The sequence below is a fragment of the Aspergillus pseudonomiae genome (genome assembly GCF_009193645.1).
Source record: "Aspergillus pseudonomiae strain CBS 119388 unplaced genomic scaffold BDV37scaffold_65, whole genome shotgun sequence".
NCBI lineage: Eukaryota > Fungi > Ascomycota > Eurotiomycetes > Eurotiales > Aspergillaceae > Aspergillus > Aspergillus pseudonomiae.
Genome location: NW_022476057.1, coordinates 1 through 22,074, shown reverse-complemented (window position 1 = coordinate 22,074; position 22,074 = coordinate 1). Strand labels below are relative to the sequence as shown.

The following is a 22,074-nucleotide window of genomic DNA, read 5'->3' as shown; positions in this document are numbered from 1 at the left end:
GCGGCTTCCAACTCACCCTTCCAATGGACCTTCGTCGCAGCGCGATACTTTAGAGACTCCCTCTTCTCATTACTCTTCACGGGAGATGTGTCCCTCCCATCATCTGATTCAGCAACTACGCCGAGCGCATTCCACTTTCCTCCTTCATCATGACATCACCCTTGACGCTTTATACGAACGTGTTGGCAGGTCCACACTCTGCTCCCTCCTAGAAAACTTCTGGTTGCGATTTGCCTGGAACTGGGACATCATTCTAACTGGAAACCCCGCTGTGGATGTGTATAATGGCATAAAGCTTTCTGCTGGCGGCGAGCTAGGCATTGGTGTGGGCGAGGAAGAATGGGGAAGCGGGGAGAGGGAGGTGCTTGAGGACTTCGTGGTACGGACAGATGGCCTTGTGGATATCGTGGTGTCTCGATTTGGTGACCCGAATACGCCTGATGAGAATGCTGCAGCCGCGAACAAATCAGCAGATGCCATGCGCAATGATGACGATGAAACGCACTGGCTTGGTTTAGACACATATCCTCGACCGTCAGACGGTGTTATATTCTCAGGTGTAGGGGCTATCAGTAGATCTTCTGTGGTGCGCATCTCACAGTGGATGGAGTGGATCTACAGATACGGCATTGACGCATATGGGGTGGGTGAAGACCCAACATCACCACGACGTCGAAAACATCGAAGGAGACAACGAGGCCGCTCTGGAAAAGGTGCAAATACAATGCTACAAGCCAGAGAAAATCCCCAATCTGGAGACACAGGTGACGGTTTCTCTCCAGGTATACCACGCCCACTTGTCATGGGGACGACAAAATCAATGCAGCCCCCACAAGGGTCTGATGGAGTAAGCCTACTCTCAAGCGGCGAAAGCTCTCCTGCAAGAAGTGAGAAAGGCAGTGATTGGATGGGTGTGACCACTGGTGCATTTGTGAAATACCTCACGCTCGGATACGGTTCGTCCTGGAGCATGTCTAGGACACCCAGCGCACATCCCCGTGTTGAAGCGTTGAAGCGAGAAGATGACTTAGCCAGCTCAAGCAAGCAGACAGGTCAACCTACAGATAAGCAGGAAGGCTCTGAAGAGAGCCCTTCTAAACCTGAAGATCCTCCTGTGAAAGCTAGAAGCCGTGGTAAGTTTCTCATTGGCCTAAAAAATGAGACAGTGAAGGGAGATAGTCAAATTTTGGAGACCAGTCCAACAAATAAGAAATCGAAGGATAGAATAAGCCAGAGGACTTTACATATGTACTTGGCAAACCCATCAGAAGAGAATCCATCAGGTCGGTATTACACTTCTTCAATCTTATTGACCTCAATGCTAAAACCGATTGATCACTAGGCATAATCCAACAACGAGCAGTAGTCTACGTAGTAAGCCATTCTTCTCTTCCATCACAATCTCGAGCATTTACTGATGAGGTATCAGCACAAGCCTTTTATCTATACTTTTCTATTCGATCCTCAAGCTCCGTCTCTGGCAGACCCATCTCTCTATCACAATATCCATCACCAACTACAACCTCTCCAAGGGTCACTCAGCAAGTCAACATCGCCGGCAGTTGCCGCAGCCAGAATCTCTGTATCCGGCCATTCATTTGATATCAATCAACGATTCTCAGCCGAGAACCTACCATTCTACGATCTTGTCTACGACCCAACCAACCTAACAATCCGCTCTTCAATCCCCAATATCCCTGACCTCGGTTTTTCCCCACTAGAAGCCCCGCGAGATCCCAGCGCAACGCCCTGGTCGCGTGTCGAAAGCCTCAATATCCACCACCGCCTACTGAGCACCTACATAGAAACCCGATCCCGACCGCTCGAGCTAGAGAGAACCTGCAAAACAAGTCGTGGCTGGTGGCTTATTTGGGTCCGAATGTCCGCCCCATCGTACAAACCCGCCAGTGACGATAGTAGCACATCTCAACCCGACGACCCTCGCCAGGAGGCTTTCCTAATCCGGAAGGGAAGTGACTATGTCTCGACGTCTTCGCACGCGCGCAATAAGAACGGGACTCGGTTCTTCAGGGACCTGGGCGGTGCGTCTTCGCCGGGACTATCGGATATGGGGCCGGCCAAGTTGGCTGAGGGGTTGGGGCTGGATGCAAGGCGGTATATTGAAAGTTTACTCAATTTGAACAAATGATCCCCCGGGGGCGTAGAAAAAAATACACACTTTCGATGCTTTTTTTTTACATTCTCTTGGTTTTTTAAAGAACGTGGAGGTTGTAATATTGAGATTAATCCCGAATTGTTTTCCCCAGAGGGCTGCCTATTCTGACGGGGTATAGAAATATGTACATGTCTCACTACCCCTGAAGCAGCAGCACTAGTACAATACATGGAATAGGGACCAGCTGCTCAAGGCATCAACTTTATCAATCAAGTCACGAACTAGGGAACTAAATTAAGGATGGATATGTCACTTCGATTCTCCTGTGTCAGTCTAATTCAACACTTCTTTTCTCCTATGGTACAGGAGGCAGCTGCCATTTCATAATTAGGCATGCTGGACTAATGCGTAGCCTAAGATGCTAACGGGCCGCCCACATGTTACTATCAATAGCACGATCTTACCAATAGTTGACACCTCTTCCTGTAATGGAACGCGATACCAAGATATACCGGTATTTCTACTGATAGGTAGTCGATAGCAGATCCCGAGGTTTTAAGGATAACATGTGTTTGATGCATTTCACGAAATATGTATCAGGAGGGAAGATAGCAGACAGGGTACAATGACATCAGAACAATGCAGATGCAAATCGCAAAGGAGTAGGATGTGCATTGATTAGTAAATAAATATGTTAGGGGTGATGATGTTGTTTGGTTCCCCATCAAAGCTCTGATTGATCAAGGGAATAACAGCGTCGAGAAACTGGCCAAAACCAAAAGACAAAGTGAATCCATACATTCTCTTAACCGAAAGCAACACACAAAGGAATAAAGAAGAACTCTGCTGGGGAAATCCGAAGTGATAGGAATCATCTATCGTATCACGAAATCCGACTTTCTTTATCAACCTCCCGGAGATCCTTGGCTGACGGGACACGCACGAGAGACAACGCCATCCTCAATAGCTCATTTCCGATCTGCACTATCCGGTTATTGATGACCCTGTTTTCCTGCCAGCGAAATGGCCATCCTCTGCCATAGTGATCGAACCGCCTCGTGGGCGTACGGGGAGCTGGAAAAGAGAAGAAAACCCACAAGGTTATGAAGACAACGCCTCCCTAGAAATAAAATAGAAGAAGTCTGCAAAACAAGAAAGTCGACCAACTGCATAGCCAGATAATCCCATAAACCTCGTGTGCCCGTGATTGAACATTATCCACACTCGCATCCAGGCACAGATCGGAACACGCCAACGGAGGACCCCTTTCTGAGTAAAAGAAAACACCAAATAGTCGATACCCTTATCCGTTCATATAATCTCCGCATTAAACACAGACCTTTTGTGAAGGAGACAAAACTAGTTTACAGGATGGTGCACCCCTTCTTCTTCTTGTGGGTCTTGGTCAAGAGAGCAGCCCGGGTGGCAGCCTCGAAGACCTCACGGACACCCTCGTTGGTTCGTGCAGAGCATTCGAGGTACTTGTAAGCTCCGATCTTCTTGCGAACTTCCTCACCCTGAAAAACAGGTTAGAAGGATTCCAGCGTTCTCTGTTTACGGGGTACATACCTGTTCGGCGGTGACTGGCTTCTGGGAGGTCTTGGTCAATTCCTCAATGGTCTTAGGGTCATTGCGAAGATCCTTCTTGCATCCGACGAGAATGATAGGGAGTCCCTGGCAGAAGTGAAGCACCTCGGAAATCCACTGCATTCATCGTTAGTTTTGCGTACCATTTCCTTCGTAGGTGGAGCCCCTTTTTAGGATTCCTCCACTTCACGGGATAAAATCATGAGCAACTCACCTTCTCCTGAACGTTGTCAAGGGAATCAGGCGAGTCAACTGCGAAGCAGATCAAGATGACGTGAGAGTCGGGGTACGAGAGAGGACGGAGACGGTCATAATCTTCCTGACCAGCCGTATCCCAAAGAGCGAGCTCGACACGCTTGCCATCAACCTCGACATCGGCAACATAGTTCTCGAAGACAGTGGGGACATAAACCTGAAAAGAATAAGGATCAGTTTGACGCGTTCGGGTCGAAAAGGGAGATATCACGGATCGGGTTGGATATCCGGTGAGAACTAACCTCAGGGAAGGTACCCTTGGAGAAGACACTGTGCACAGCATCACAGTCAGCAGTCTCTTCTTATTTGGACACAGAAGTAGTTTGGAATGGAGATACACTTACATCAAAAGACAAGTCTTACCGCAGGCACCATCACCGACGATGACAAGCTTGCGACGGATTTCGGCCATCTTCAAATCAAGAGGATTAGCAAAGGATTGGGATTAAAATTATCAAATGGAATAAATTCCAGATGAGGTGAGTGGCAAACAACAGGGGAAGAAAGGGAAGCTGTTGCGGGAGTTAAGTTGGATGGCGGAGAGGAGGTTAGAAGGCTGAGAAAGGGACAAGTCAGGCGCCCGAGGAAAAGGGTTATCACATACGGTGCAGGTGCAACGGCACTGATTTTAATTATAGGGAGAGGGAAGAGAATAAAGTGGTTTAAAGGGGAAAATGGTTTGAGTCGGGGAGACGAGAAACAAGAAAACAAGAAAAGGGATTTGGGATATGGGTTCTGTCAAAGGACAATAGCGGATAAGAGTCTCCAGGGGAGCTTAAGATGAAGGGTGATTGATGGATGGGTGGTGGAAGACAGTAAAGGGTAACGGGTCTGTATGGGAGCGAAGGTTATCGGCGTAGACTCTTCTCTCGTTTTGGTTCCCCCGGCTGGCCTTTCAGGTGAGGCTCCCCAAGTTGACTAAGTAACCAAAAACCAGACTAAAAAGCGCTGAAACGGTTAGCAACAAGCGATATTTTACACAGATAAAAAAGCTATGTGGCTGTGCTGGTTTGTTTCTCTTGCTACCGTTTTTTCCCTCTCTTTTTTTACTTTTCTTTTTTTTTTTTTTTTAAAAAAAAAAAAAATTCCGAATTCTTTCTTTTATTACCTGCGAACTTTGTACCCTACCTAACACTAATGGAGAGGAGCAAAATATTCTTCCATAAGTGGAAGACATAAGTCCAGCAACAGAAATTTCCTTTGTCCCTCACGGTCCCAAAATCATTCTATTTCCCTCCCTGTTCACATGTTGGTATCTTGGGTGCCTAGTTTTCTGTCGGCTTCCCATCCTCATTGAAGCCACCGTGGCTGTTCATACAATTGGTTGTATTCCAGTACCGTATGAAAGTACTGGCACTTCATTCGCTTACCGCCTTTGCAGGAAGTACCGAGTAGTACTAGTACTAGTATTATGTATTTTAATTTCAAAAGCTGATAATTTTCCATCTTGGGTCTTTCATCCACCCACTTGAATTGAATCCGATCCACCAGAGATCCCAAACCTCCTTGACAGTCGAACCAACCAATGTTATCAGTTCCAATACTGATTGCATCGATCACCGAGTTCATACAGCCACAGAAAACATACACATATACTGGTATCTGTACTACATGTTGCAGTCGAGTACTAATTGCGTGGACACGTCAATCCTTCAGCTATAGTCGGAGCCTAGACACTGGTGGACACCTTGTATGCTCGGATTTATCGGTTATGGCTCCATTCTTAATATTAGCTCTCCTATAGGTATTATTAGCGATATGATTCGCTTGACAAAGGTCGGATGCGCGAAATTCATAATACATAGGTAGCAATAATAGATAATATCTATAGCACTATTTCCATACCTAAATAATCCTTGACAGTGCTCACGAGAATAGGTAACGAGAAGTAACTTCTCCTTCTATCGATGATAAGCAATCATACTCTTATCAACCAATTTATTGATCAATGGCATCATTCAACCTTAATACCCGTCCTGCGGTAAAATAACATAGAAGCAGATGGACCATTGAAAGCACATTAACATACTGCATATGATCACATCATTGTATGGGTCCTTGGGGGGTGACATTTTCCCTAAGACAAGAGTACAATACGTGGCGGTGCACACCTACCTGCGCCCACCCCTTAAACTACTAGGGTGGACCAGAATACCATACTCTGTCGTATACTTACTTTACTAGTCTCAGCAATTTAATACAAAACTTTATACATCTCACGTGTTCGTCATATGAAACTACTCCGGAGTACTCTGGGGTAACCTCTTCTCCTCGACTGGCATTTTGCTAGCAAGTGCAAAAGGCTACTATCAACTATTCTTACAAGCCGTCATACCAGCCACCAGGCCTGCGCTTATTACCGGCTTGCAGGAAGGCCTCAGCCACGGTGAAACCCAGAGCAGTAAACGCCTTGCAGCAAGTGCGGATATCTTTCTCGCTACCTTTTATCTGGATGTGACTCAGTCCGATATGCAACTATGCTTGTTGGTCCACCTTTCTAACTGGCTGTGAGGATTCATTGGGCTGTCTATGCCGGCTTTGTTACTGTTCAAAACAATGGTAATTTTATAGTGCATTGCAGCATACAGCCTATGTGGTACTCAGCAAGAATTCAGCAAGAGGCCTGACAATGTGACTGACGCCATTAATGGTGATCACGCCCCTTTATATGTTGCCTAACTGCATCAAGCATTTGCTCTTTCACCTGTGACATCATGATTGTCACGGTTCTTGCAAGACTAGATGGGAAGGCTCCTGGGTGATGTAAATTATTTGTGTCTCGATCATAAAAGAACAGTGCCCTAGGCAAGCCAAGAAAAGACTTGACTCGTCTTACGACTCCTACATGATCGGGACCAGTCAGCCTTGCACGCACAGTAAAGAGTGCATATGCATACTTTCAGCTGTAGATGGAATCTACACAACAAAAGCCTCGCTGAAGGCGGTACTCCCCTGGAATTCGATACAAGTCCCTATGGAAAGTTTCCAACCCAAAAGGGAAAGAAAACAAGAGGGCCTCGTTGACATACTACAAGGCCATAGAGCAGGCTGTGATACATTTATGCCTACCTGGATGCGGTCCGGACCTAAGGGATAGTTTGTGGCGCTGGAGTGGACATTACTCTCCGACAGTGAGGCTAGACCATTCTTCTTGGCTCTGCATATCTAAAGCGCCACTAGGTTTCCCACATTCAGACCCCAAAATTCCTGTGCAAATGTAACTCATGTCCTTGCAACCATAACATTCACTTCTAGGATCCAGAAGCCACTTGACGTTGCTCAACTGACCTATCCAGGACACAAATATCGAGAGACTAGATCTCGGAAAGGTCACATTGCCTTATTGACCATATTCAGCAACCTAAGCTACCCTGGAGGCAAGTATTCATGTTTTCGAAATTGTACGAAGTGCACCATCACACAGGTATTATATATCTTTCTCCCCTCATATGTATGCATCACCCCTGGCTGTAACCCATCCTCCGATATTTCTTGACTTGCTATTGTTTTCGCCATTTGTGAAAGATATGCATACGGCACTAGTCTGATGATTCTATGGGGTAACGCATAAAGTCAGAAACCTAGTTAAGAGTACAAAATGTAGACGGAGGTCTTGCAACGGGTGTTTACGACTTGTCGGTTAAGCTCCATGCTATCCATTTTCCATACCCTCTTATGGTTCAACCCAATTCGACTAAGGTTAGGTAGATGTCTTGTGCACGGAGTACAGCCTAAAGTACTATTACTGGCACCTACTAGTAGTATCGAAGTACGCATAGGTACTATACTTCCATCATCTAACTCATACTAAGGCACCCTCATCGAATCATCCCATTGGTTCCTGGAGCCTGAGCGACTCTGTCGTCACGTGACTGACGGCCGCAATTTTCCCTCCCCGAGCATCATCCGGTCTCTGGAGATTCCGCGGGAACGTCGCTCAGCCATTGCTGGTACAGCACCATTCAATATGCAGAAGGTCATCCGGAGGACGGCTTTGGCAAGAAACCAGGCCCAGCGAAAGGCAGTTCGAGCTGCTAAAGATGCTGAGCGTGAAGAATTCAAAGACCACCTGAGACAGCGATTCGCTTTGAACCGCATAGAGCTCGATAACATCCGCGCTGAGAGGCAACGACGACGAGAAGACTGGCTCCGCGGACCTCTAGCACCTCAGCGCGATGCCGGTTTTGAGGGCCAATCATTCGGTGCCCTAAGCCCCCAGGCAATGAATCCACCACCTATCCCCAAGCACCTAAGGAGGAAATATATCAACATCGCCGTGGGAGACCGAGTGTGTATCATGAAGGGCCGGGATAAGGGCAAGATCAATGAGGTTGTCCGTGTAGATACAAGCAATGAGACGGTTAACGTGAGGGATCTTAACATGGTATGCTTCTGTGATTACACGCGCTATCCTTAGGGTATCTTTGCTTCTGACTGACTCTTGACATTCCGCAGAATGATGTGCATCTTCCCAGTTGGATCAACTCACAATACGGAAACAAGGGCACTGTCAATGCGATGGCCCTGCCGATTCCCATCGATGATGTCCGCCTTGTCGTTGCCCTTGACGATCCAGCTACTGGACAAACACGAGACGTCTTGGTTGAGCATGTTCACGGAGGGGAGCCAATCCTTGAACGGGAACATGGCACCGAAACTCCCAGACATACCAGATACATTTCCGGCGAAAACATCGAAATCCCATGGCCTCGCCGTGAACCTCCGGTTTTGAATGACGAAGAGTGGGATACGCTACGCATGGAAGTTGAAACGCCGACTTGGACACCATCGCTGCATTATGCGCCCTTTCCTCCCAGTGTTCTGGATGAGCTCCGGAATAAGTTCTCGAAATACCGTACACGGCACGATCCGGAATGGGTTGAGGCGAAGAAGATGGAAGATTACAGAAAGGAGTACCTTCAAAGCAGGTCTTTGTTGACACCCAAGGGTGAGCTGATGGCTATGATACGGGCCAAGAAGGAGGAACGCCTGAATGCGAGAAGGGATGCTGATGGTAATATGCTCATGGACGACCAAACGGCCGGATTCATTGAGAATTTCTTGAAAGAGAAAGTGGCGAACAAGGCGTAATCAGCTTAGGTGTGATTCACCGGTTTTTGATGGGACGTGTGCCCAGAGGAATAATTTCTGTTCTCTCTCTTGTTTGAATGTTGGATGTATACAAATGTACCACTGTAGCATAGAATATGATTGTATAAGATTACCGGGTTTCGGCGTGTACTTATATTCCAGGCCTCTGGGTGAATCCATGGGGAAGGGAAGCGACATGGTTAGATTGGGATGTCTCTGAAAAGCCAATAGGACTCATGACTGGTCGCTATTAAGCCCCCGATTGCGTTTGGGCTATATTTGGTCGACAGCCGCCAGGGGAGTGGTTCGCAGTCTCTCTTATCCATCATCTCTCCGCGCCCGAAGTTTCCATCCCCCATCTCTCTCCCTCCAACCCTTCGCGCAGCCCCGTTCATCAAGACATTCTGTTCGGCTTTGTTAACCTGGGGGCTGCTCTTTCCCAACTATGGCATTCGCCGCAATAAATTCATCGGCTACGAAAAAGATTCCAGCCATTGAAGATGCCTTCGCCGCCGAACCTTCTTTGAAGAAACGAGTCTACGATGCGATCGGTGCGTAACCCAACACCTGACACGGGTCCTGGAGTGAAAGGGAATTGACTCGTGTCCGTTACGGCTTTACAGGGACTACCCCGCAATATATACCTCTCTTCGAGGACATTGCCAAATATACCTCCAACCTGCTGGTCAGGAATGCGAGCGCCCCCGTTCAGCCTGTCGAGACGCCTACAGACGGTCCCGCGGCGAAGAAACGAAAGCTACAGAATGGAGATACTGTAGGACAGGCACAATCGTCAGGTGATTTGAAGGCCGATGCGCCGTTACAATTCTACATGCAGGATGTTTCCTTCGCTGTTCCGCAACGGAAAAAGCTTACACTCGAAATTACGGCCGGGCGCGGTTTTCTTCGCGCAAGGAATCAGACCTCGAAGGCAGTGGAGTTTGGCATCCACGTGGACAAAATACGTAAGTCTGGTGGCCAGTTTGTATGAAATTGACACTAACTGTGTTGTTGGTCAAAAAAGAGCATGTCCTTTGCCTTCCTGTCCCGGAAAAGAACCAGAAGCAATTCAATTTCTGCATTATCCCCCAATATGGCGATGGTATAAACCCACCACCGGAGGGCGAAATTGCCCCCGAGGCGATGGTGTGGACGGTCAACGACGGTCCTCCCAAGGCTGCATTCTCGGGGAATGGACAACAGATGGGAACCAGCGATGGGGAAACAGCTGAGAATGTTGTTAGGCAAATGCTAAATGAAAATGTATTGCATACAAAGGTGGTGCGCCCAGATGAGAGGGAATTTGTCAGTGCCATGCCTGAGGCGCATCGAAAGGGAGAGAAAGCCTACCATGTTAAGGCCTTCCGTGGCAGTAAGGAAGGTACGGTTACCATAAGCGGATTTCAATACTGGTTTGTCTTCAGCTAACCTATTTTCTACTATAGGATATCTCTTCTTTTTGTCCACAGGCATATTGTTTGGATTCAAGAAGCCCCTAGTCTTTTTTGCTTTCGAGAACATCGACTCAATCTCATACACCTCTGTACTTCAGCGAACTTTCAACCTGAACATTGTGGCTCGGCCTACTTCGAGTGATGAAACGCAGGAGCTGGAGTTTTCTATGATCGATCAGGCGGACTTTGCCGGTATCGATACTTACATCAAGAAACACGGTCTACAGGATGCTAGTCTTGCAGAAGCCCGACGTGCGAAGAGATATAATATTAACGGAGCGAAGACTGGGGAGGAAGGCGCTATGGATACGGAAGGTCCCGTCGAGGAAGAGAGCGAGTTGCAGAAGGCGCAACGCGAGCTGGATGACGAGGAAGACGAAGATGAAGAGGACTATGATCCCGGCAGCGATGATAGTAATGATGGTAGTGGCTCCAGCAGCGAGGAAGACTCTGATGAGGATGGTGATGAAGATGAAGAAGATGACGAGGAAGGGCGAGATCTTCTCGCAGATGAGCTTGGGAGCGAGGCGGAGGATGTTCCTGCTGACCAGCTGTGACGGAACACTTGTCATACTTAAAGAACTGTACGAAATACTGGACGTTTCATGGTTGCGATGCCATATTCATCTCGGTGCATTGATGCCCTGCAGGCCAGACCAGTCAGGCGTAGGTTGTTGATGTTTCATCGTAACCACCTTCGGCTTATACTTTTCATCTCTCACTCATCGTGCGGCATGTATCAATATGACACTGCAAAATGGGCCAGGCATTCAGCAGTGCCCCTGCAGAATCCATGCTCATGCACCATAATCAGATGTGAGGTCTCAGTCCAATCACTCCATTCCACGTAGAACCGTTTCAAGGGTGCATGGTGTGGGTTTCAACCGCCAGGAAACGCACCACTGCCCTGCAAGAAAGTACATGCGAAGACTGTTTGGTGGGTCACCTACGTGTCAGGTGGAGTTTTTCAATGTTTTTGGTGGCTGTTCAACTGCGAATACCGCTTGTTGCTATGCATATCACAGGGGTTTGTACTCAGTTGATACTATGATATGCCGACACACGAGAAAATCAAGGGCAACATTCGCTACGCACTGACGGTGCCTCCCAAAGACCCCGCGCCTTCAAGTGACTAGGATATGCGTCCTTCGCCGGTAGGACGTGAATTATATTCCTGGCACTCTGAGTTGCTTCTTATAAAGTTCTCCTGGGCACATGTCCTAAGATGCTTTGTATCGTGAAATTGTGGGTTAAGCATAGCCTCCTTGTGGCTTGGGAGCGGTCTTTGCATTGGAATATATATTTGGAGGACGTATCATTATCTACTTAGAGAACATGATCATCGGCTCCTCCGGAAATCCATACAATTATGAACATCGATCCGGTGATAGAGGTGCCATGTACGGAGCATTTCTCAAGCCTCCATACTCCGGAGTAGATCAGAATGAGCCCTCATGGTCCAGTGGGATGGAACCATCAACCCATGGAGTCACGAATGCAAAACCATTGGCGGATGTTCCATGGTGGAGTATCTCTAGGGGTTCGGTTGGCACAAATTGCAAGTTAAGGCAGATCGCCCATGATTACTTTGATGTTGAAGTGCAGAGAGGATTGTCCACTAACAGGACGATTGGCAATACCGATGCTTCCAACGATCGGTGTGGCTTTGGTAACCACGGACCATCAACCGGGGTTGATAATAGGTCAGGCTAAAGGAGAGTGATCCAAAATCAGCCTGACTGTGGTTCCCAGTGGCGTGATTTTGCTCTGGCTATGGAGCACTACTGCCAGTAGTAGGATCTGGGTCCCTTCTGAAAGGGGGTTGCGATATACTGTGTATGTCTTACACAGTCTACGAGTAGTACCTGGAGATGAAGAACTTTTTTTTTCTTTCAAGAGCTCAACGATACGCCGAGGTTCGACATGCTCGCTTGCCGTGCTTTTCTCTTTTCTTTTCCTCTTTTTTTTTTTTTTTTTTTTTTTTTTTTTTGCCCTTCTCCTCGACCAAAAAAAGTGGCACCTTCTGATTAAGGAGTGGCATTGGTCCCATTTTCCCAAATTCGGAAATATAAGCTACCCGCGGCGGCGAGAGGGCGCGTGCTCAAAGCCGATGTGCTCCCCTGAATGGTGGGTTAGTCATGGTATCGAACGGTGCGTTCGATCGAATTAATATGTTCTCGACAGAAGAAGCGACCCAAGCCACTATCGAGTATTCCTCGGAATATGTAGTACTATAGACGATGGAAACGGTAGAAGAAACTGATCCTTAAAATGCCGCATGGTATAGATTGGTCAGGGGCACGGCCAGCAAAGCAATAAACTAGTTGTTTAGTCCGCGTCTGCTGGCGACTGCTTTGAGGAGGAGCTGCTTGACAGCTAGCATTTTGATCTCCGTACCTGGCTTTAACACATGTATGTTGTCCTGCAGCGATAGACTTTTGAGGTTAAGGCGAGGGGACAATCCGCGCCCGTTGGATGTATGCACCTGGATTGCTCGCTTATCATGTTGGTTTATATCGGATTCATGGTAGGGGTTGTCCTTCGTGGTACAGTACAGTACGGAGAGGGGGTACGACCTTCGTACTAGTACTAAGGGATCCGAACAACTGGACGATGGGAAATGAAAAGCCAATCAATGACCCCCCTCCTGACTCTGAAGGTTCCAGGTAAGGTAAGGTATGTATGGGATCATGGTACTATACGGGAAATATTACGCTGCACATGGCCGAGGGTCAATTGTAAGTACTCAAACTACATAGGTCGACAGTGTATTTCAGAAAATGAAAAAAAAAAAAAAAAGGGTAACCATAGTAACAATTGGAACCTGCGCAATCCACATGGGTCTCCTTACACAATGAATGTCTCTCAATTGAAATTTCCTTTTGACCTGGGTTCCCCAGATTCATGGAACAATCCCACCCTGGGTCGAGTAGCCATCTTGATCCTTGGGTACTATCTACGGGGAAGCACGCGACGAACAATGACTGGAACGATTGTTCCTGGATCGTATACATACATACATACATTTTCACGTATTCGAGCTAATCCCTCCCCGTTCGGAATCTTAGCTTGCCAGTCTGGCCAGAACGACCGCCGAAATCCACTTACTATCTCCTTAGCAAGTTAGTGTCCGGGCTTCAACCGTTCGTCGCCCAACAGCCCGAGCGCTAAGGGAGCCACTAAGCCAGTCCAGTGACTTCAGTCCCTGTACTAGGGCGAGTCGAGGTTCCATACGGAATTCCCTGTTTTCCTTGCTCTTCCTGGAGATGTCTTGATTTCGAAGTCTTTGGAATACTGATGACGTTTTTTTTCCCTGGTCCATTGGGGATTGTATTCCCTGTACTTAGTTGATGTACGGTATTTATCCAACGGCCGAGGAGATCTCTGAAAATTACCATGGTTCTCCCTCTAAAGGATCCTCGAATTATATTTCCGCTAGTCAATACCGACACTGACCAACCTTAGTAGTACCCATACGCGCTAACCCCCAAGGCAGGCAGCCAGGTAATGTAAGTTGAATGGTACCTCAGCCTTCAGGTACGGAACGACAGTCGACGGACCAGTGACAAGTCGGCCGTCCGTCGTCCAACCATCGCCTTCCCTCCCTCTTGACTTTCCTCCTCTCTCCGCCTCATTTTTTCTTTTTTGGTTCCTAATTTTTTTCCCTCCCTCCCCCGTAGGCTCAGGTGTCCATAGCCTCCATACTACTGGTTGTGTTCCCTCTTCACCTAAGAACTTTCTATCCACTCATAGTTCCCCATCGCTCTCCCCATTCCTTCTTCCTCCATTACTCTTTCGAACCTCACCCTCTTCCTTCCATTTCCCTTCTCCATTCTCCCAATCCTTTCAAACCACTGCTCAGTGCGGTTCATCGTACTGCGACGCAGTTGGTGAGTACCAGGGAGTAATTTTCACTTGTTAATTATTTTCCTTTTTTTTTTTTTTTTTTTTTTTTTCCCCCTACTCATCCTCGACTGAACCCACTTTTCTTTTTCCTTTTTACGATCCTCCCTTTTCCACAGCGCACCTTAAACTGTCAACCTGCAGCCCCGATTGTCGGCCTACCGGAGATAATTACCTGTACTGCACTTCCGTGACCTTTTCCCATCAAACGCTGCCAAAGGGTATACAATTCTCTCTTCGCCTGATACTATCGGTGCGACTGGTTCACATAGCCGTCGATTTGCCTCCGCCCGTTGCCTCCGTTTTGTTGTGCCGGTTCTAGCATACATTAGACTCGTGAATGAATGGTCTAGATCGCAAACAGGCTTTCTGTGAGCCTTTCCCCCTTTCTTTTGCGTGCAATGCAGTTATCATCCCATTCCGGTCGATCGGTGTTAGTTGATATTTACCCTTGTTACCTTGCTGACTGTTTCCATCTATTCGCAGACTAGTCTTTCACGTGCCGAGCCTGCGGATCGAGTCTCCTGACCCGACTGTCCCTTGGTGAAATCAGCCTTCCGCTTACCGTCACCAATACCCATTGCAACCATGGCGTCCTCGTCGTCCAACGTTGTGGGTGTCCACTACAGAGTGGGAAAGAAGATCGGTGAAGGATCGTTCGGTGTGATCTTTGAGGGCACAAACCTTTTGAATAATCAGCAGGTGGCCATTAAATTCGTGCGTGCATTGTCCCAATGGAGGAGCAGGACACTCGACATACTGACAGCTCCAGGAACCACGGAAAAGCGATGCACCGCAACTCCGCGATGAGTATCGGACGTACAAGATTCTGGTCGGATGCCGTAAGTCCTGGACGAGCATACTCATATAGCAGAAGACATTGTTCTGATTGAACGCAGCGGGCATTCCCAATGTCTATTACTTCGGCCAGGAGGGTTTACATAACATCTTGGTGATCGACCTTCTCGGTCCGAGTCTGGAGGATCTTTTCGATCACTGTAATCGTCGCTTTTCGACAAAGACAGTTGTGATGGTGGCTAAGCAGATGGTGCGTTGTACTGACGATCTTGTATGCATATCGTCTAACAGTTATCTTCAGCTCTCTCGTGTCCAAACGATTCACGAGAAAAACCTAATCTACCGTGACATCAAGCCCGACAACTTCCTCATTGGCCGCCCTAATTCCAAGGCTGCCAACGTTATCCATGTTGTCGACTTCGGTATGGCCAAGCAATATCGCGACCCAAAGACCAAGCAGCACATCCCTTATCGTGAGCGAAAGTCGCTGTCCGGTACAGCTCGCTACATGAGTATCAACACCCACCTGGGCCGGGAGCAATCCCGGAGAGATGACCTGGAAGCTCTGGGTCACGTTTTCATGTACTTCTTGAGAGGAGGCCTTCCGTGGCAAGGACTTAAAGCCGCGACGAACAAGCAGAAGTACGAGAAGATTGGTGAGAAGAAACAGACTACTGCGATCAAGGATCTGTGCGAAGGATTTCCTGGTACTAACCCCCGATCTTTTCTTTTTTTCTACTTTAGCGCAGTCATGCTGACCCGTTGAACTATAGAAGAGTTTACGAAGTACCTCACTTATGTCCGCAACCTTGGGTTCGAAGACACACCGGATTACGACTACTTGAGAGACTTGCTCACGCAAGCCTTGAAGAACGCAGGAGAGGTCGAAGATGGCGAATATGACTGGATGAAGCTCAACAATGGAAGAGGATGGGAGTACAAGTCGTACTCGTCCCAGCAGCATCTCCACAACAATGCACTCCCCAACTCGTCTGCTCGTGAGCTTCATGCCCAGCAGCTACGCAGCAGCCAGAGGCCCGGTGTAACAGCAGACCGTTTAAACGCCGCGCAGCCCCCGCCCCCTTCTCCGGCGAAGCCGGGAGCAGGGAAGACGCGCGAGCGGCAAAACGTCCAAGGCGGGATGCCACCGAAGCGCCAGAGCGGGGGGATGGACACTACACCGACGGTGTCCACTCAGGCACAGTTCCAGAACTCGAACGCCAACATTCCGGGTCGCATGGGAAGCCCAGCCAACCCGACGAAGAATAGCCAGCAAGGCCCAGGCGCTCAAGGGAACAATGAGCCGCAGCCCACTTTCGTTCAGAAAGTGATGAAAGCATTATGCTGCGGTAGGTGACCATGCTGATGCTCCGGTGTCATGCCTTTTCGCTTATGCAGCTTTCCAGGTTGATACTCGGTTAAGCACAGGGAATGTAATTTTACATCATGTTGGCTTTCGACTTTCTTTCGTTCTTTCTTGTCTTCGCGCTCTCGGGAGGGTTGAAAGACAGCATGCAATTATACTCTGTTATAAACCAGACGCTCCCCATCTCCTTGAACCAAGCTTGGAAGGCTTTTGCAGACACTGCTGGCAGATGAGCACAAGATGGATAGGGGTGGGTATATTGTTTTCCTTATTCTTCTGTCAACGATGGAATGGGTTTCGGATCGAGCAAACCGCTCGCCCGCCCGGTTTCATCTCGACGCTGCAAAATTAATACAGCTCGAAGCGGACCGGTCACGAATAGAGCGGCCCTCATTTCACACCTCGACGTCTCATCACACTCGTCATCTTCGACACTCTTTTCATGGTGCTACGGCTCGGAACGGCGAATTTGCGATTATTCTGCTTTGTGCGATTTCCTTTTCTTTTTCCCTTACCCGCATTCTGGCGTGAGCCATTTAATACTAGATTCTTGTGTGTCAGATCACATATCGTTGCCCTATCCTCATCCTTTTTCCGACCATCTCGACCTCTTTCACCTCTGGCCGTCTCTGTGCTCTCAGTTCATTGTGGCTGGTTCTTCGATGGTAATATTAATGACGTGGCGGAAGGGCATTTGGCATCTGATGGAAGAGTCCTCGTGTTTCAACCAGCAGTGACCTATTTACAAAGCATTTAAGACTAAATGTTTGAATATGCCCCATGGGATACGTCGCAGGACAAATGGGTCCATCGGTCAAGGAGTTTATGTGGAAGCAGCCTGTGGCTGTTCGGTTTCCTTTTTTTTTTTCCTTTTTATTCTTTTCTTTTGCCTTTGTTTCTTGTCTGTGTACGTCTTGTGTCTATCTGCAGGGGTCATTCAGATGTCGCCTCATCGGTTGGATTTGTACTTGCCTATACCTTAACAATTGTCAGCAAAAAGCCAAAACAATGAGTGGATTGATCAACTGTGATCTGGTTCATATCCCTTAGACGAGATTGATGTGCCTACCGCCGATCTTGTCGTACTCCCCGGTCGGGTTGTTGCAGGATTGAAGGGGACCAGAGAGGCAATGTCCTATATCTTTCCGTTCCCGTTAAATCTACTGTTTGTTTCTCTACATGTTTGGGCAGCGAGTTGATCGTGTGGGTTCAAGATAGCATTCTTTGATTTGTTGCATTGGGGCCGATTCGCTCTGCCAGTGTATAAGACAGTCTGATAGCGTAGAGTAATTATACCAAGCATGTTATGTTCAATCCAGTTTTTCCTCACGATCTGATCGGCTGACGGGACCAGCCATTCAAGTCGATGGGCAGGAAGCAAGGATGTATGATTCTATTGGGTGTTACTCGAGTATCCAGAAGACGACTCCTGCATGATCCGTGACAAGTTGCAGACTGAGACTTGCCAACACTAGTGGCAAGGCCATGGACATGGGTCTGAAGGGTGGCATCTCAGCGCAGCAACACTAAGAGTGGCATCCCTGTCCCTGTCACTCCAGGATTGGCCGTTAGCACCAGGATCAGTCTGCCGTGCTGCAGAAACGTTGTCAGTGGTGGCCATTGGTTGACAGGTGCAGATCGTTCCGAGTCCTTCATTCGTGTCTGAGTCTGCTAGCCTGATTGATTGACATCTTCACGTCATTGGAGATGAGAGGGTCTGAGGTATGAGGTATGAGGTGTGTGACATGAATGCCGTCCTCCCATGGGTTCGGCTCACCTGTGCAACACCGGCCTTGCCTGACTTCCTAACCATCTAACCATCTGTAGGTATTTTCATCTGGCTGAAGGGGGGGGTGCCCTCAGTCTGACGATTATTTATGCATGTAACTGCGGAAAGATAGGGATATGTTTGAAACATCCCCGTCTCTTTGATAGTAGTAGGAGTAGTACCATGCTCATTCGCTGGGCTGTGCTGTACATAATGATCTTCTTCATCTGGTTATGCAAGCCAGCATCGACTGCCTGTTTCTCTCGTCGGCGAGTTCCGTCACAGGATGAATAGCATTAATTCTCCATCCTCTCAGTGGGTACTCCTCACTAAACGGACTGGGATCAGAATCATGGGGTCCCCATTATTCCCCTCTTCGTTTTTTCTAAACCCCCCACAGTCCAAGTCTAGACTTGAGGAGTTGTCCTCCCTTTGTAGGACCAATAATGTGAGCCATCATGTATCCGCTGCTAACGAAGTGGTCCTGTACTTATCTTGATTAAGAAGGTCCGTTACTGGTCGATTGGAGTCACCAGCACAAATTATGGAGTCCAACATAGATTACTAACGCTTTAGCGCAACTATCGTACCTTAGGCACTATTTTTTTTTTTTTTTTTTTTTTTTTTTTGAAGATCATGCCACAACATTTCTCTGACTGGTGTCTCTCGTGTTGTTGCTAGCCCCTCTCCTGGTTAACCGCGGATTTGCCGGCCCTTAGGATATTGATGTCACGAGGCACTGGCCTATCTCGCTTTGACTCTTGAAACTTCATCTGTTGATCAGTTAGTCACGGTGGAGAGAGCGCCGATGATGTCTGTGTGTCTGTGTGGTGAAGTTGTTTATGCGTCTTACGGAACGGAGAAATTGTGGATCAGTTGATGATGGCGTGGTGAGTGTTTTCCATTCCCATGCGCTTGGAAAGGAAATTAGGAACATACACAGGGGCACTCCCTTATATCCCACATCGCAAACAATAAGCATCCACACTCGTTCCAGAAAGAATAATTGCCTACACCGTTAGTTTTCCGTTTTGTCCGCCAACTGTTTCCAACGTGTCGTCCGATTCGCGACGCCATGACACGTGGATGTGATACGTTGTTCAGTAGGATGCCGACTTGGGAGCTGTTGGAACGGTTGGAATTGAGTAAAACCTTCTATGCGAGAGCTTGGTTGGTAGCCATGGGCGGTCTCGAGCTGTGTGGTTCTCTCACTAGCCATTTTGATAGCTCCTATGCATTATGCATGTAGGTCAGGAGCTTGACCATGCGTTCTCGACTTCCTTTGCTTTTTGAATTTGATTATTTATTTATTTATTTTTTGCTCCCTGCTTATCTATAAGCGTTTATATACGAACTAAACACAAAAACTTACTCGTACTAGCTGAACTATACACAATTCCATTGTGATATAGAGATATATTGTTCCACTCCACCACCAGATGCAGTTGCCACCAGCAAGAAAAAAACCACCGAGTCAGTGAATCCGGGTCAGGCTTGTTCCAAATGGGCGATTGCGTACACAGGCCTCGATATCTCGCAAGAAGACGCCCGAATCTCGAGTGCCAGATAAACTAAGTCGATCCACTGCGAACTAAACGGATGGATACCTGAGATAGTGCTTCGCGCTTTTGCGCTACCCATTTGGGGGGGGAGGTCCCACTCCGGTTCCTCGGAAAACTACAGTCTCCATCTTTCTACTTCGTATTATCAATTTGTCCCAATGATAAGGCCATATCTTTCCACGTTGCGTGTGTTGGGTCTATTGCGTTGATATTGGTAATAGTGATTCACATCTTACTCTGGCTTTATCCGGAGTATAGCCGCACTACTCCCAATAGATGGATAGCACCATTGAATGAAATTCAATTTCTGTGGTTCAATGGAAGGGAGGAAAAAAGAAAAGAAAAAGGTAACCAGACTCGAAGTGGATACATATTTCTTTATCGAACTATAGTGCTCTGTATACTCCTGTGTAGTAGCGGCATAGCCCGACTAGCGATCAGAGCCTTAATTTTTGCCACAGTTTGGTTCGATTTTTTTCTTTTTATTTTTTTCAACCCGCGGGGGCTTCGTATGAAAAGTTGGATATTGAAAGTTGTTGGATAGTGGAGCTCAGTCAGGACGATACCGGGCAGAGCATTCTCTATCTATAGACACCGGTGAGCACCGTTGGAGTCGGGCGGTCCCAGCTAGTTCGTCAGGTTGCTATGGCAGTTGATGACCTGGTTCAATGGCTGGAGTCAGTGATGCTGTCGTTAGTTGTCAATTTGTTGATATCGGGAGAAATAGGGATGGCTGGTTGATATCAGAATTGCCGGTCTCCTGGCCGAGTCATATTGTTTTCTATATTTGATGTTGTGATGATTTGCAAAAGTTTAATAAATAATACCGAGAGACATCCGTTCATAGATTAGTTCCCAGGGGCTGGATGCGTTACACATCCTACGATCAAAGTGGCGTTTGGAACAATTCGAAGGCTTCTATCAATGTTCTAGAATCCGAAAATTTTCACCGCATCTGACCGTGCTGAGCCTTGTGGCTTTATCTTCTTGGCCCTCGTTGTCTGACACCTGTAGGGCACACGGAAGAAAACGGAATGCCCGAGTGATTGCATTGCCTTACGGACAAAAAAGATGACTCAGTTTGCCACCGGAAAACTGATACTCATTCAATTTTTCTGAATTGTGGTCCTGGGTGGCTCCCCTCCATATTCTTATTCAGGACTGGATTCGTTATGATCTGCAGATGTACAGGGACGACTTTTTTTTTTTTTTATCTTGGTTGCACGGCAGATTGTCTATGACGTGATGTTATCTCATCCTGCCTTTTTTCTATATTCTGTACTCCGTACTCTGTACCACGTCCCGTCTCTGGACCCTCTTTGACGGTTCGTTGGAAAGATGATGGAGGAGACAATCTTGCAAGGGATGGCAGATCTTGTGCGTCCTTGTGTCTGTTGTGTTCTTATCGTTTGTTGGATGGATGGCCGACTGCCTCTGCAATGGGATTGGCCGGATTTCCTTCATTCCATCAAGAAAGAATGGTGTAGGACAATACCTCACCCTTACCCCCCCACGACGCGCAATCCATTGAGCTCTGGGATGGGGAGCATCTATAAGCTGTGTATGAGTAGTACTTACTCCGGAGTAGTTGATATATGGATATGGTCTGAATTCGATGGGACAGGGACTTGTAAGCTACATGTCAGATAGGTCTTGCCCAACACAGTTAGAAGCTCAAGTTCGAGCCCATGGGTTTTGCCAAGACGTAATAAATGGAAGCGGTCCAACAAGCTTCTCGACCGAGCAAAGAAAAAACCAATTCCATCTTATGATTTCGAGCAAACACACACGTTGGCGGCCGTGGCCGCTTCTTTTCCCCTTCGTGGAGACGTGTGCTTGGGTGCGTGAAAGTGAAAGTGGGGGTCGTAACACTAAGCGCGAAGGACCCTGTGGCATTCGCTGGATTCTTCGCCAACGAAAGGACCACGCGGGTCAAGAGTTATGTACACGCAAGCCACCCCCTCTCTGACTGGTCAGACTTGACCACGTACTTGAACGGGCCGAAGCCCTCTGATTAGTGGATAGCTTGAGAACCCTTCCAAGGTTGCGTCGCTGTTCCCTTACTGTCAAACTGGGGCAATCCAGCATTCTTTGGAATTCTTTTCGCCTTCGTTGGCGTTCTGGAAATGGAATTTCCTTTCCTTCTTTTTCTTTTTCTTTTTTTTTTTTTTTTT

The 22,074-nt window shown here is 47.7% G+C and overlaps 5 protein-coding genes across 5 annotated transcripts; 4 read left to right on the top strand and 1 right to left on the bottom strand.

Moving 5' to 3' along the window:
- Positions 1-85: 85 nt before the first annotated feature.
- BDV37DRAFT_296269 (uncharacterized protein) lies at positions 86-2,727 on the top strand (the record flags this gene model as incomplete). The annotated part of the gene is made up of 3 exons (XM_032090078.1): positions 86-1,133; positions 1,343-1,374; positions 1,430-2,727. 3 exons carry the CDS (start codon positions 86-88, stop codon positions 2,147-2,149), a joined length of 1,800 nt encoding a protein of 599 aa, XP_031938628.1. The 3' UTR covers positions 2,150-2,727.
- Positions 2,728-3,384: 657 nt separating this feature from the next.
- On the bottom strand, positions 3,385-4,528 carry rho1 (Rho family GTPase RHO1). The gene is made up of 5 exons (XM_032079513.1): positions 4,303-4,528; positions 4,201-4,228; positions 3,918-4,115; positions 3,686-3,820; positions 3,385-3,633 (listed from the first exon to the last, which is right to left on the bottom strand). The coding sequence occupies exons 1-5, from the start codon at positions 4,368-4,370 to the stop codon at positions 3,481-3,483; spliced, it is 582 nt and encodes a 193-aa protein (XP_031938627.1). The 5' UTR covers positions 4,371-4,528; the 3' UTR covers positions 3,385-3,480.
- Positions 4,529-7,867: 3,339 nt separating this feature from the next.
- BDV37DRAFT_182871 (mitochondrial 54S ribosomal protein uL24m) lies at positions 7,868-9,272 on the top strand. Its single transcript, XM_032079512.1, has 2 exons — positions 7,868-8,342; positions 8,414-9,272. The coding sequence occupies exons 1-2, from the start codon at positions 7,926-7,928 to the stop codon at positions 9,047-9,049; spliced, it is 1,053 nt and encodes a 350-aa protein (XP_031938626.1). The 5' UTR covers positions 7,868-7,925; the 3' UTR covers positions 9,050-9,272.
- On the top strand, positions 9,273-11,216 carry rtt106 (putative negative regulator of DNA transposition (Rtt106)). Its single transcript, XM_032079511.1, has 4 exons — positions 9,273-9,600; positions 9,673-10,014; positions 10,074-10,430; positions 10,495-11,216. The coding sequence occupies exons 1-4, from the start codon at positions 9,495-9,497 to the stop codon at positions 11,058-11,060; spliced, it is 1,371 nt and encodes a 456-aa protein (XP_031938625.1). The 5' UTR covers positions 9,273-9,494; the 3' UTR covers positions 11,061-11,216.
- A 3,924-nt stretch (positions 11,217-15,140) lies between these two features.
- BDV37DRAFT_182773 (kinase-like domain-containing protein) lies at positions 15,141-16,738 on the top strand. The gene is made up of 4 exons (XM_032079510.1): positions 15,141-15,454; positions 15,506-15,911; positions 15,978-16,553; positions 16,611-16,738. Exons 1-4 carry the CDS (start codon positions 15,437-15,439, stop codon positions 16,613-16,615), a joined length of 1,005 nt encoding a protein of 334 aa, XP_031938624.1. The 5' UTR covers positions 15,141-15,436; the 3' UTR covers positions 16,616-16,738.
- The last annotated feature ends 5,336 nt before the right edge of the window (positions 16,739-22,074 follow it).

Excerpts from the sequence above, each read along its gene's own strand:
- BDV37DRAFT_182871 (XM_032079512.1), top strand. The coding sequence starts at position 7,926 with ATGCAGAAGGTCATCCGGAGGACGGCTTTGGCAAGAAACCAGGCCCAG. Across the intron at positions 8,343-8,413 it reads ACGTGAGGGATCTTAACATG|AATGATGTGCATCTTCCCAG; the intron begins GTATGCTTCTGT and ends GACATTCCGCAG.
- rho1 (XM_032079513.1), bottom strand. The coding sequence starts at position 4,370 with ATGGCCGAAATCCGTCGCAAGCTTGTCATCGTCGGTGATGGTGCCTGC. Across the intron at positions 4,116-4,200 it reads CCAAGGGTACCTTCCCTGAG|GTTTATGTCCCCACTGTCTT; the intron begins GTTAGTTCTCAC and ends TATTCTTTTCAG. Across the intron at positions 3,634-3,685 it reads AGCCAGTCACCGCCGAACAG|GGTGAGGAAGTTCGCAAGAA; the intron begins GTATGTACCCCG and ends CCTGTTTTTCAG.
- BDV37DRAFT_182773 (XM_032079510.1), top strand. Across the intron at positions 15,912-15,977 it reads TCTGTGCGAAGGATTTCCTG|AAGAGTTTACGAAGTACCTC; the intron begins GTACTAACCCCC and ends GTTGAACTATAG.
- rtt106 (XM_032079511.1), top strand. The coding sequence starts at position 9,495 with ATGGCATTCGCCGCAATAAATTCATCGGCTACGAAAAAGATTCCAGCC. Across the intron at positions 9,601-9,672 it reads ACGAGTCTACGATGCGATCG|GGACTACCCCGCAATATATA; the intron begins GTGCGTAACCCA and ends ACGGCTTTACAG. Across the intron at positions 10,015-10,073 it reads CATCCACGTGGACAAAATAC|AGCATGTCCTTTGCCTTCCT; the intron begins GTAAGTCTGGTG and ends TGGTCAAAAAAG.